At 46.2% G+C, this 14,629-nt stretch overlaps 2 protein-coding genes across 2 annotated transcripts; both read right to left on the reverse strand.

Moving 5' to 3' along the window:
* Positions 1–5,658: 5,658 nt before the first annotated feature.
* LOC112883329 lies at positions 5,659–7,339 on the reverse strand. The gene is made up of 2 exons (XM_025948611.1): positions 7,281–7,339; positions 5,659–7,118 (listed from the first exon to the last, which is right to left on the reverse strand). The coding sequence occupies exon 2, from the start codon at positions 7,104–7,106 to the stop codon at positions 5,757–5,759; it is 1,350 nt and encodes a 449-aa protein (XP_025804396.1). The 5' UTR covers positions 7,107–7,118; positions 7,281–7,339; the 3' UTR covers positions 5,659–5,756.
* A 1,549-nt stretch (positions 7,340–8,888) lies between these two features.
* Positions 8,889–9,665, reverse strand: LOC112880798 (pectinesterase inhibitor-like). Its single transcript, XM_025945546.1, has one exon. It carries the CDS (start codon positions 9,663–9,665, stop codon positions 8,889–8,891), a length of 777 nt encoding a protein of 258 aa, XP_025801331.1.
* Positions 9,666–14,629: the final 4,964 nt, after the last annotated feature.

The following is a 14,629-nucleotide window of genomic DNA, read 5'->3' on the forward strand; positions in this document are numbered from 1 at the left end:
GGCTCCGGCCGCCGCCGACTACCTGCAGAACTCGATCTTCTTCGCCGCTAGAAGTGCGCCAACCCTCCTTCCTGGTTCCGTCGATCCCGTTCGTCGTTGGTTGCCGCTCTATGGCTCCTTCCGCCCCTCCGCCGCTGACGACGGTGTGATCCAGCACGGATATGGAATCAGAGGTGTAGAAGAGGCGGCCAGCTAACTGCGGCCTCGTTGATCGGCGCGCGTCCGTCCCTGCCCCTCACGGCACGGCCTAGAGCACCCCCACTAGGCGGTGGCGAGAAGGTGTTCATCTTCCGCTTATCAGGTCCGTGCATTTGGAATTCGTCCAGCCGTGTTCAGCGTTTGTGCATCATGTTTCCTTGTGGGGTTTTCTGTCCCGAGCTTTCCTTGCTTGCTTGCGATTTGTTGGTGCCAAAAAAAGATCTTATTTGCGTCCTCTATCCGTTCGTGCACATGAAACACAAGTAGGGCGTTCGACGGAATGCCCAAGAGAGCAGCGACACAAGCAAGCAAGGATTTATTTTATGCTTTTCTTGTGATGATTGCTTGCATCGATTCATCAGCCGGCAGGCTACTAATTAATTATACGTCGAAGATTTCTTTTTGCTATGATTGTTCTCACTTTTTTAGGCCTGTTGTTTGCTGGTGCAGGCACAGCTCTCTGTCCGATCATGAATTTGTGCAGCCTTGCGTTCATAGTATCCCATGATCTGGCCACTCAAAATTTTGTAGCCAAAAGATGAAAAGTATTGCATCTTCCTAAGGTTGTTTAGCTGCTGGTATATGTTTGCCTTGCATCTTACACCGATATAGTAATTTTGTGTGTTCATGTTACTTAATTATAGGAACTCATGTTTCCTGTAAATGATATACATCAAAATGCTGATAAACATTGGTGCCTTATGGTAATTTTGCCTCAAGTTTTGTGGTCCATTATTGTATTGTCGCTACTTATAGATGAGCAAAACTAATCTTTTGCAGCATTTATCCGATTAGATGCCATGGAAAAAAAATTGTTCGTTCAGATCACTAAGCCTTCAGGGGGCAATAATTTACTACTGTTTTTTTGGGAGTACATGAAAATGCTAATTTGTTTTTGGAACACACAAACATCTCTGACCATTGGCAAGCTAAATCAATTTCTTTGTTAGACACCTTATTGTCTACAATCTAGCTTTTCCTTCTAATTTGTTTTTCACTACAAATGCAGGAAAAAGATGAGTCACTACGGGTCAGGATTGTGTCTCTACATGCTTTACAACCCACTGACCACGATCAATAAGGAGCTTCTTGCTGGACATTAGCACACAGGACTTGATCTTGATCTAAATGGCTGATGATTTGTGTCAAAATAAATATGACCTATCATATATTTATCTGTACTTCTGTGCTTGTTTAATTTTGAAGGGCAAATAGAGTTTGTTTACCGTCCTTATAAATGTAAAAAAATAGCATTGCTTTGTGTTTAAAGCAAGATTTATCCAACATAATGATACAGAATGCTTTTTGTAGTTGTTTCTGAAAGAGCCAGACTGCAATTGTAGTAAACAGAATGTGATATTTTTTTTCTTTTTTCGAATATGCAGGAGAGCTGCGCATCTTTAAATTAAGAAGAAAAGAGTTTAAGTATACGGATTACTCGCCAAAAAGACAACCTAATTTACGCGCTCCAGCAGCAATCCAAAGGTCGACTTCGTCCTTGATGCGCTGCACGATCTCAGAAGCGCCAGCAGCTTGACGGTTGAAGAGCCGCGCATTACGCTCCTTCCAAATGTGCCAGCCGGTTAGCATGAAGAGAGTGTTGAACCCCTTTCTCTTTGGTCCCGGCTGCAGTTTCTGCTGCTCCTCCCACCATTCTTGGATGGAGTCAACATCCACGTTGAAGTGGCAACCACAGCGTGCCCAGGAAGTGGTCCTCCACCATATTTCCTTTGAGAATGGGCAGTGCACCATGAGGTGGTCCGCTGTTTCCTCGACTTGATCGCAGAGCAGGCAGGCTTCCGGCGCTTCCAGTCCTCGCCGATGACGCCGATCAGCAGTCCAAATGCGCCGTCTGCACGCGAGCCAGAAGAAGAGCTTGACTCTCAGTGGCGCCCAGGATTTCCAAATACGATCGGCTCCCTGGAAGGTGGTTCTTCACAATTTCAGTACTTGGTATGCGGATTTCGCTGAGTAACAGCCATCTCCGGTCCATTTCCAGCGCACTGTGTCTTCCAGGTCCGGCTGCAGCTGAATGCCCTACAGGCGCTGCCAGAGATGCAGGTAATCCACCAGGGCTGCTACCGATAATGCGCCGGAGATGTCGCGAACCCAGAGGCTTGCTGTGAGAGCTTGGCAAACTGCCCTGCTGCGCATGATTCTCTTGGCGACAAGAGGCACCAGGGACGGTGCAAGATCAGCGATAGATTGGCCGTCCAGCCATTTATCCATCCAGAACATCGTTTTCTCACCGTTGCCCACATGGACAGTGATTGAGGCATCAAACAGGGCTTGTACCTCTGGCTCAACTTTGATCTGCAACGCAGACCGTGCGCGCGAAGGGCCATTCCAGATAGCTTGAGGTCCGGGATGCCTAATCCACCCAGCTGAGTCGGGAGGCAAACAGTAGTCCACGCTACTAAGCATTTGCCTCGAACCGATTGGTCTTTGCCGGCCCAGAGGAACTTCCTTCTGATGGAGTCGATTTCCTCAATAGCCCAAGAAGGCAGCTGATCTGCCATGATTAGATAAGTAGGCATGGTGGAGAGTACCGACTTGGTCAGCACCAGACGACCACTCTTCGGCATCAGCGGCCCCTTCCAAGTTGGCAGCTTGTTGGCAATCTTCTGTACCAAAGGCCTTCTGGAAGCTTTCAGGATTGCCTTGGTTGATAACGGGACGCCCAAGTAGGTGATGGGGAATTCAGTGATTTGAATTTGCTGCAGGGCCTCTTCAGCTCCAAAGATCGGAATGGTATCTGCATGTGACATTATGATACCTTGATTGTGATATTTCTTCACGGATATAGTAGTAAATCGAATATTTCTTCAAACATCTTGCGTTACTCTACCATGCATGCTTCGTTCATGCCACTTAGAAAGTCAGTATGTTGTTACACATCTGGATAGTTTTAGGTAGTGTTTGGTCGGCAGGACGAGAATAAATAGGATGGAGTGGTTCTGCTCCGGACGGTGTTTGGTTGGAGAGCGGCAGAGCGGAGGGAAATATTCGCTCAGATGCTGGGACGAGCCCGTCCCAAAAAAACAGCCGGACGACGTCGTCCCACTTGAATGGCGTGAGCGCCGTCGCCCTCTCTCTCGCGCGCACGCATGGAGCAGCTGCAAATCTGGGCGGGCGGAGCATGCTCGAGCGAAGGTGCAGCTGCAAACCTGGGCGAGCGGAGCATGCGAGCCGCGAGCTGAGTGCGGGGCCCGAGGAAGTGAGGGCCGGCGGAGGCGCAACATCTCTTGGCTTGGATTCGTGAGCGGCCGGATTCGCGAGCTGCAAGCCGGAATCGCAAGCCGCTGCCTGGAATGGCGACCTCCTCGACGAATTTGGCATGCGGGGCGGAGGCTTCACGACCAAACTTTGATTTAGATTGATTGGAAGTTGCATTTTATCCTTAGTTTATTGTTGTGTGGGTTCGATTGATTGGAAATTAGATTGCCCCTCATGGCAAGCTACAACGGATCAACTTTTGCTCGGGCTGCAAGCTGTGGCGGACGGGCAGCGGGCTGCGCGCGACGAGCAGGTCTGCTGGTGGGGCGCGGTTGAAATGGGTTTTACAAGCTGGGTTTGGTGGGTTTTTACGTGGAGCGTGGAGCGTGTTTGGATGGGTCAAAATGGATGTAACGGGGCAGGGCGGGGCGGAGCGGGTTCTATATAAAGGCGGGCTGGAACCAAACTAATTAGGGTCCCACGTTGAGAGCCGGACTCTAAAATTAAAAACTACGTGTTTACACCGTAAAATTTTATCAAAATTGATTGAAATTTATTGGAGATGACTCGGTAGGACTGGCAGCTACTCTCTGCAAAGCAGCGTGGCTAGACCTATACGTGGGCCCCACACCAAGAGCCGGACCCTGGAAATAAAACCTTGCGTTCACACTATAAAATTTTATCAAATTGATTGAAATTTGTTGGAGATGACTTAGTATGATTCACAACTACTCTATGCAAAGCGGTATGGCTAGACCTACACGTGGGCTCTTGTCAAGAGCCGCACCTTAGAAATAAAACCTCATGTTCACACTATAAAATTTTATCAAAATTGATTGAAATTTATTGGAGATGACTTAGTATGACTGGCAGCTACTCTATGCAAAGCGGTGTGGCTAGACCTACACGTGGGTTAATTAGCAGAGCGGATCCACTAAATTTACATACATAGTTAAATATAGGTTGGGGTGGGTTTAATTAGTAGATCTAGCCATACCCTGGGTTTAAGCATCAAATGGGGCGGGATAGGATGGGTTATTTAGTTGAGCTTTTGGGTTGGGGTAGGTTGCCATTTGATTTCCATATGTATTGGAGTGGGGTGGGTAAGAGGTGGATTTAGCCCTATTAGCAGATTTAGCAGGGAAGGGAGGGAGAAGCGGTGTGGCTGACAAGCTGGCCCCACATAATGAGAGTTAACGGAGCCCGAGCAGATTCATCCCGGTTCCTCCGACCAAACAGAAAATGAAACCATTCCATCCCTCCAACCAAATGTAGAGATAGAAGCCATCCATCCCAAAAATCTGAAACGGATTGGAATCATTCCATTCTACATCGCTCTCTAACCAAACGTACGCTTAGGACACAAATTATCTATGATGAATATAATCATCACTATGCTAATTTTCAAAAATTATCTGCAGTACATTATAAAATTTGTAAACCTCAAGTATAGGTAACACTGCTTATACCTTTTCCCTGTGTATATCAATTCATAGGACAATATACAATTACGATCCAAGCCAAGTCGGAGGGAGCAGATGTTAATGCCATCAACGTGTCATTCCTCCCTTGTGACTCTATGCTAGTGGACCATAAGCCCTATCTGCCACTGGTCTACGGGTTCATAACGCAGGTCCAAGATATGGTATATATCCCACAACAACAATGGACACCTTGCCCCCAAATTATATATACTACTAAGTAAGTAACGAATTCTAATCGAAATTCAGAATTCAGGTGACCATATGTTAAGTTAATATTTTAAAATCATTTAGAATTAGCGCTTGACGAGTAAAATACAAAAAGACTGAAGTTCTAGCCCAACACGTACTATATTATTATAAACTACATATGGTGTATAATATATATTTTTATATGCTAATTAATATATTTATATGTCTTACCGTAGCAACGTATGGGTATATTTGCTAATATCAGCTAAAAACCTAGGCGGCGCCCAACTATTGTGCACAAGAGTTTTATTTCTAAGATTAACCTTTATTAGAAGAATTTCTAAAATCCCTGAATACTATAAAATTCCATAAACCTATTTAATTTTTCATCACACCATTTCTTGAACAAATAAATCTCTAGCCAAAGATTTGTAGTTCCTTCTCCTCAAAATGCGTAATTTTGTACACAGGAAATCATCTTATAACTTTTTTTTAATTCCCAAAAATCTAGAGACTTAACAAATATTCTTTAAACCGCTCCCATGTATTCCTTACGTCCATTCATGTCCAAATGGTTCTTCTTTACGGGTAATATATATCCAGGCAGATAATATCTAATATCTAATTATATTGATTACTAAGAGGCCAGCACGAGGGAAGAACAAGCATCTAGTTCTGACGGTGAATCAATGCCTGGAGGATGGGCGCAATCACACCGACGATGGACAAGACGGTGAGGATGGTCTTGAAGTTGTTGTAGAGAAACTTGTGAACGGCAACGAAGACCGGCCTGTCGCGCCTGTAGCCCAAGAGGTCCTGCAGGACGCGATCGTACTGCCTCCCAAAGTGGAGGTGCGGCGCGAGGCCCTTGAAGAACTCGAGCGTCTGCGTGTTGCTGAAGGTGCTGTGGACGATGCACCTGGCGCGGAGCTGGTGCACGTCGTCCTCCCGGTTCATCAGCAGCGCCACCAGGTAGAGGTATGAGCTGACGGCGTAGTCGTCGCCCGAGCGGCCGGCGCTCGCCTCGTATGCCGCCATGTTGACGAGCCAGCAGGCGGTGAGGTCGTTCAAAAACACCGGCGCCAGGAAGAGCTTCCCGAAGAGCCGGCCGCGCTGGACGACGGTCATGTCCCCGAACCGCCCTGTCTTGCTGGCCGCCAGATGCACGCCCATCTCCGCGAGCTCCATGGCGGTGCTGAAGTTGGCCGACGGCGTGGTGGAGATGAGGCGGCGGTTGTCTTCAGCAGGGTGCAGACCCACCACCTGGTGCTCACGGAAGAGAGCCAGCAGATGCATTGGTTTTTGCCGCCTTCCGCGCTCGTCGCCGGCGATGCTGGGACCAGCCGCGGCCCTCTGATCGTGACCACCACTCGTCGTACGGACGTTGAACTTGGCTGCCATCAAAGAGAGGAACTTGTCAACGGGAACTGGCACGGGCAGGAACCCCATGAGGACCTCGAGCACCCGCCATGGGATCTGGTTCTCGAGCAGCATGATGTCCCTCATGATGCTGTCTATGCGCGGCTGGAAGATGACCGTCGTCAACCCTTGGAGCGCAGCGTCGCCGCCGCCGCCGCCCCCCATGGCCATCATGAACGCCAGCAGGAAGCAGCCGTCCTGAAACATCCACTTGGTGAAGTGCACGTCGTCGATGTCCTCGAACTGATCGTCGTAGAAGCCCCGCGGGCTGGGCGGGGCGGCGATGGCCTCGAAGGCCTCCCTCACGACGAGCTCGGGCCTGAGGGCGCCGCCGCCCGCCCTCCCCAGGAACCACCCGATGGCCGCCATCTTCATGATCTTGGTCTTGTACTGGAGCTCCGGCGAGTGGCGGTAGCTATAGTAAGGGCCGATCGGCACGGCCCTTGGGGCGACGTAGCAGACGGCGGCGTCCCTGCCGATGCGAGCTAGCCCTTTGGGGACCCTCTGGATGTCAGGCGTCAGCTCCTTCATCTCGTCACCAGCATTGCTTTCCAACACCCTGTTCAGCTCCTCCAAGTTCTGGAGGACGTACTCCTCCATCGCTCGTTGAACCTGGCCATGCATTCCGATCGAAATGCACACAAAATTACCCCATATTTAAAGTAGCTCGGATTCGAAAAGCAACATGCACGTTTCATTTTCTTTAAGAGATCAACAATATCTCAAAAACAAAAACAAAAACTGAAGCTGGAGAAAAGGTTCACGCGGCCGTACCAACGTGCTGAGAAACCAAAGGTAGCTCTCCTACGGAGTTGCAGGGAGCAGGTGTGTTGTGCAGGCACAGCACGCAGACGGAGGTCCATGGGTGCTTGTGCTTGCATTGTGGCCGCAATGAAATAAACTTATCTTGGACACGCTTTAATTAATACGAGGTTCCTTGATTAGCGCATATAGTATGCCTTCCTCTGCAGACGGTCTAGAGATTGCATGCATGATTGACAAAGATAACATGTATCCCCTGCCAATTTCCATGCCGATAGATGCTCCATGCATGCATGTTTCTGCGTCTTTCGGGCATTCCTTGCCGACATTCCACGGTTCTCCTGATCCTGTTAGTACAGTAGTATGTTCTCCATGTTTCTCTATCTTTCGTTAGGGTATTCCTTGTCTTCCGGGAATACTTGCTAACATGTATTCCTTGCGGATGTTCCACGGCTAGTTCTCCATCGCTCGGGCGGCGAGCTGAGTTCAGACGGAGTACTAATATAACTGTAGATGACCAAACGGACGGTCCGCCCGGCACAGGCCCGTTAAAGCATGGCCTGTTCGCAGATTGGGCCATGCCGTGCCAGCCCATGGGCTGAGATGCCGGCCCAGACACGGCACGAGAGAGTTTTAATAGTGTCGTGCCGGTCCATCAGCCCGATTGGCCCGTTAAGCACTGCAGGCATGAGGAGGAGCACGCGAGCCGGCCGTGCCGCTGCATGGTGGAAGAACTCGCTCAGACATTTGCCGCGGACTCAGAGGCGCAGTGCCGCTGCTCTGCCCATGTATACAGCTTGGATTTCTGGAATATTTGAAAGGAAAGAAATTGAAGGATTTTTGAAGGAACTTGCATGGCTGCTCCTCCTGCGGTCTTCAATTGCATCAAGGAGAAGATCGGACTCCGACAATTAAAGCAGCCTTGAGAGTACCTGAGTGTACCTTAGTAGCTAGTTAATCATAAGAATCTTTGCTTCTCCTTCTTAAATGATTTGGAAGCGCTCGTACTATATTTTTTAAAAAGAAAAGAAAGAGGATGCTGCTGAGTGCTTGGCTGATGAATCATCCATCAATTTTTTGGTGTAAACAAACGCTTTCTCCATCATAAATTATTAGTTATTTTAGCTTTTTTAGATACATACATTTTAATATGCATTTAGACATAACATATATCTAGATAATATTAAAAATTATGCACCTAAAAATATCAAAACGACTAATAATTTGGAACAGAGTAAAACCGGAATTAACAATCAAAGTCTAAGCCTGGAAACTGCAGTGATCAAATCGTGCATTATATTCTGAGCAAATGATGGCTAACCGTTGTAACATGTCAAAATTACATAGTTAACACCAATAATCTCACGATAGATCACCCAGCAACTCATCATATCAAAAAGACAAGAAAAGAAAAGAAAAGAAAAAAACACTCCTCAGCTCGATCAGGCCTACGTGTGATTCTCTGCGGGCCTCTGCACTAGTTATGCGGTTCTACCTCCAAACGATCCTAAATTCTTAACAGACAGACATGCATGCTCATCGATCGACAAATCTGGGACGATGGAACGACGAAGGAAACCCCTAGTCCGGATCTGATCAAGGCGCGGGCGCGCGCGTCGCTCATGCCGTCGCGTCGGCGTCGGAAGCACCGGCCCCCGATGACGGCGCCGGGGCACCTGCGCTCGGCCCGCCGGCGCCGTACGGTGGCGCGCCAGGGGAGGGCGCGGAGTAGGAGGGGGCGCCCGCCGACGAGCCGTGGCCCCCGAACGGCGCCGCCGCGCCGTACGACGGCGCGCCGGCCATGGCGCCCGACTCCGACGGCGGCAGCGCGACCGCGGCGGACATGGAGCCCGAGGCCTCGGTGATGAGGTCCAGCGTGACGCGCAGGAGCTTCTCGAACTCGAAGCTCTTGGTGATGCAGGCGTTCTTGATGTCGCTGACGGGCGCGTCCTTGCAGGCGTCCTCGCAGGTGGAGGTGCCGCCGAGCGTGGAGGCGAGCCAGGTCTTGACCTCGAGGAACTTGGCGTCGGTGAGGTCGCGGGTGAGCGCGCTGAGGTGCGCCACGGCCTCCTCGATGTCCTCGGAGCAGGTGTCCAGGCACTTGTACAGGACGTTGTCCTTGATGCCGTTGAGCTCGTGGTGCGCGAACGCCGTCACCGTCATGCCCACCTCCGCGGTCACGTACACGGACAGCTCCGCCAGCCGCCGCGGCGTCGGCGTCGCCGTCTGGCACTCGGGGTTGTCCTTGAGCGCCTGCAGGCACACCTTGGGGAACAGCGTCTTGTTGCACGCCTCGTGGATGGTGCCGGCCTCCGGGGTGGTCCGCACGGCCGGCGCGGTGGAGACGAGGAGGAGGAGGAAGAAGAGGTGCGCGACGACGGGGCGAGCCATGTCCATGGCGCGTCGCGGCGGCCGGGATCGGACGGGGACGGTGTGTGTGTGTGTGTGTGTGGTCCCTCTTCCGGCGCGGTGGCGGTTCTTTCTTAGCTTGGCGGTGGTAATCTGAGAGGAAGGGAGGCGCCTGCACGGGCTTATATATACCCTCCGTGAGCTCTTGCAGGTGGCCGAGTTTTCCTCCATGGCCAGGGACCTCTTCTCTCCCTGCAGCTGCAGGCATGGCTTGCCGCCGGTGTAGGAGAGTGGAATGTGCCTTCCGCGACAGATGTCGTGTCGTCGGCTGAAGATCTGTGGCTCAGAATTGATAGGACAGGGTTTTACATGGTCACTGCCAAATTGGGAGTAGCTTGCTAGCTATGCGCCGACCACAAGACCAAATTAAACGACTAATAACCCGGCTAACCTCTGTTCTTTTTATTTGTCACTGCTTAGCGCATCTACAAAATCGTTTTGACCGTTGTAACATTTTCCTACTTTTCGTAACTTTATGTCTTGAAGGAAGCAGATATAAGCAATGTTCATTGGCATGTGGCATAAGAGGGATTTTATTGTCATGCATTTTTATAGTTGTTAGTAATATGTTTTGGCAGATAAGTTACCACTAAAAGTCATTCTTATATTCTTTGTCGGCCTTGTAGTAAATTCACACATTCTAGGTACTTCTGTTCCACAAGTTTTAGCAACCTAGCTACATCACAAAGATCGACGTGCTCACTAGAAAATATATGTGTTCATTAGTAGAATGTTTTCGAATACAGTATTATGCTAAAAAAATATTTATGGGTGATGTATACTAGGCGTGAAAACAGAGCGCAGTGAGATCACTAAAGGAGATGGAGGATGGCATGAGAGACTGTATGTGTGGTGTGGTGTCATGAAAGCACTTAAAGATTCACTAAAGGAGATAACTAGCGCATATCTGTTGTAAAGGAAAAAGAACACACACACTAACTTCTAACTAAACTCTCTAGGAACAAAGTCCATGCAGGATAATATAATATTGGAAAATGTGTTTTCAAAAGTCCATTTCTTATACATTGCAGATGACTTTTATGTAAGAACCGTCTAAGATGTATATAATTATCACAAACCAATTTTTCTTAAACAAACTATCTACAACATATTACACACAGTTTCTTTCTGTCTATGGTCCCGCATAAGATGTATGCAGCCATCCTTGTTGTCTTTCCTTCCTATTAAGCATAAAGGTTACCTTAGCGTCCTACAAAAACCTGCCTTCCCTCCCTCTCTCTCAGTGTCAGCTATGACCAGGGCCCACGCGTCATCTCCTCCATCTGAACACGCCTACAACTGTTTCCCACCTTACACAGATAAGGCCACCTCAGACTGTTTGCACGCATACCAAGATGCCTATCTTAATCTAAGGCTTTGGTTTGGATACTGACAAGATCACGTTAGGGCAAGTACATTGGTCTAGTCTAGTAGACGGTCTCATGCATAATTTTGAGATGACGTAACAGACTAGGTTGTCTTATAAGTTATCTCATAGTAAATATATAATTTTATAATTTATGTATAGAAAAATAAAATATCGTGAGTTATATGGCAACAACACTTCGTACAATGGTGAGAAAGTGGTCTCATAGTTCTAAATTTTAGCCTATGAGGCGGTTGTCTCGTAAAACAACCACCTTGTTCTCTCTCTCCGTCACCTAATAAAAATTCTACATGGACTTGCATGAGACGACCTATAAGACCGCTAATGTGTAGCAATGTACTTGCATTTAGATTGTTTGGCGCGCGCACCAAGATATTTGTCTCAATCTAGGCTTCAATTCGAATACTTTGTAATTCCCTCTCCGATCCATTCGCATTGGGAGGGATTGAGGGGAAATTAGTTTATTTTTCACTTCAATCCACAAGGATGTGGTCCACAATTTTTGACATACCTTATTTGCCCTTGATGTATGAGTGACACATAGACAATGGTAAATAATGGATAAGAAAAATTAAAATGGTATCAAAGGATGTAAAACAATCGTGGCCTAGACATATGACTGACACTAACCTCCGACATGAGCAGCTCCATGGTTACTCCTACCATATATACATGAGCTAATTAAGGGTTTGAGTTTGCAAAGATGCTTCTAATTATGTGAAAATATAATTTATGAATGGGTTTTACAAAAAATTTAAAAATATTAGTTCGGTATCAAATCTAAAAATCTTGAAAAGGATTTGCCTCCCATAAATGTAGTTGTACACTTCAGGATTCATGTTCGCATTAATTATTTAAGCAATTCGAAGATATCCTATATCTTTGAAACTTTATAAATACACCCATAGCTTCCACCAGCATACATATATGTATAAATAAAGGAAGATGAGGTGGTTTCGGTGAAATCGTATTCCTACTCATGGTGGTGGATCCCTCTTGCCAAAAGGTGAGAAAGAGTAAATCTTAACTCAATCCTCTCTAGATTTGTTCTCCATGTGTCTCCAAGATTGTCATCATCTTGGTGTTTTTATCAATGAAGGTTGTTTGTTCTTTGAACCGAAACAAGTTGAAGATGTGTACTCAGTGCCATGCCACTATAACATCGCTTTGGCGCAGTGGCCCCTTTGGACGCAAGGTAAAGGCTAGATCCTATAATATCCGAATATAAAATTTTACGAGTCAGGTGATGGTGGTATTAGCTTATTGATGTATGAATGATTTCTTGTTTTGATAAATTTGGAACATATAGTCTTTATGCAATGTCTGCGGGCTCCGCTACCGAAGGAAAGGATTGGAAGGACAAGAGTTGGGAAGAAAGAAAGATAGGGGCAAGAATAGGAGGTATATCAACCGAGTTCCACTTTAGAAAGGTAATTGAGTTGTATAAAAATGGTGACAATAGAAAGAAGATTTCAAAGAATAAGGATCCTAGAGAAGTGGATGTGAGTAGCATGTTGATGACAATGGATTGTGGAAATGAACTGATGCTACAACAAATCGAACAACATGGAGAGGAAGCAGTGAGGGATGCCATCCTACTTACGGACTTTTTCTAGCATTGAGTTAATAAGGAAAATGTAGAAAAAGAAAATATATGCTTGTTATGTCTGACTTTGCATGAAATCTGTCTCTAGCAAACTAGAAGCAATAATTCAGTACACATGTTCATGTTTCTTAAATATTGATCCTATTTGTGCCAATTGTTGAAGCTTAATACATCGATAAATGACAAAACGCACAAGTCCAAGGATCACTCTCTGAATATTACCAGCTACAACTATTTATGAATATCTCAATGGATTATGCATTTTGTGGCCAATGTTATGATGTTAGCCAATGGATGTTTCAGCTCACGGCCAATGTTATGAATGTTATTGCACGAATATACTTCAATTTCTTGTTGAGTCAACAAGCCACTATTACTACTCAACTGTTTCCACATTTTTTTTCTATTTTCTTGGAACGACACATTTGGAATTTTGTTGTGCAAAATTACCCAATCCATTATCATATCAAGTGAATGAAATAAGCTAGAGTGTAACATAAGTTCTTTATTTTTTAATTAAATTAGTATTGTGCATCTAAACTTGTTTATTTTTATTCCGATACTCTAAACTAAATTAGCATAATTAGTTACTATAAACTTATATATTTTCCTTACAAATGCCATCTATTTGTTTTATATAGCTAAAAATGTTTGTGAAGTAGAATATCATATTCTTTATTCTTCTCGAGAGTACCTCAATCCTTTGAGTTTATTATTCCATTATCATTACTAGAACATGTTGCGTGCTTTGCGTGCCCTATCATATGAGAGATGAACAGATAAAGAATACTATAGATATAGATATAGCTCACTCACATTTTAACATTAATAATATCATGTGTTAAAATTGTTCAACGTTCATATATTTGTCAAGAAAAAAGATAGAAAATGACAATAAGGGCCTTGTGGTGCTAGTTACATCCGTCGGTCATTCTTCAAATTCAATAACCAACGGGTAATCTAAGCTTCCATATATCTCCCACAAGCCAATGTGCCAACCGTTTCATTAACCTGCAAAACTGTAAAATATCAATACTCAATGTGAATATAAGATTTAAAAAATCATATGAAGGAAAAGTATTGCATCATTTAATAATTTTGGCATTCTGTCCATAGAAAAGAAAAGCTAAAATAAATTTAGCATAAGAAATTTACTACATGAAGAAATTAGCAATGTTTCCAATAGAAAGATGTGCAAAATTTGAATAACCTAACTCATGTTACTTAACAATGCTATAACTTTTATATGTATCTCGTGCCTCTTCGTGGCCCTACTCAACCCATACACATCATCTCCTATTTGGTGAATATTTGCGTGCGAAGAATGCTAGTGCCAAGCGCGTAGGCAGTGTCGACGAGAGCCTCTTTGGCGAGGGCCACTTGGAGCTCCTCAAGGCCGGGATGAGCACGCATGAGTTCGACTGGACCGTCACGTGGCCGGGGCCGGCTGCAGATGGCTTACGCTCACCAGCAAGCTCGCTGCTGAAATGGCCAAGTTCCTCCTTATTTTGCCTTGAATGGACCAGCACCATTTGATGCGAAATGGGTGGACGGGATGCAGGGGTGAGTTAAGGCGAAATTTGCAAGAGGCAAGCCACTTAATCCTGCTTGGTTTGGGTCCCTGAAAAACTTCCTAATGTTTTTTTAAAAAAAAAATATGAGGATTCCGATTTTTCTCTTCTTTACATCTAATAAGTAGGGAGATAAAGAGCAAAATTATAAAGTCTTTTATAATAGATTCCAACCGAATTGGACTACATGATAAATACCATCAATTTTGAGGGCTTTGTTGCAAAAGAGTAGAGAGCGCGCTTTAGTGCTTCCCGCATGGACTGCGGGTTGAGTTTTAAAAATAGAAAGGCCTTTTTGCTAAACGGCTAAGGACACCTGGCAGCGCAAGAAGGGCCAGCGTGAGCAGCGAGTGCTCTCCGGCCTCCAGTCGGCACCTCCCTTTAATTA

Source organism: Panicum hallii, chromosome 2, assembly GCF_002211085.1.
Source record: "Panicum hallii strain FIL2 chromosome 2, PHallii_v3.1, whole genome shotgun sequence".
Classification (NCBI taxonomy): domain Eukaryota; kingdom Viridiplantae; phylum Streptophyta; class Magnoliopsida; order Poales; family Poaceae; genus Panicum; species Panicum hallii.

Bases quoted from the DNA above. Each gene is read 5' to 3' on its own strand.
- LOC112883329 (XM_025948611.1), bottom strand. From the start codon at position 7,106: ATGGAGGAGTACGTCCTCCAGAACTTGGAGGAGCTGAACAGGGTGTTG.
- LOC112880798 (XM_025945546.1), bottom strand. From the start codon at position 9,665: ATGGACATGGCTCGCCCCGTCGTCGCGCACCTCTTCTTCCTCCTCCTC.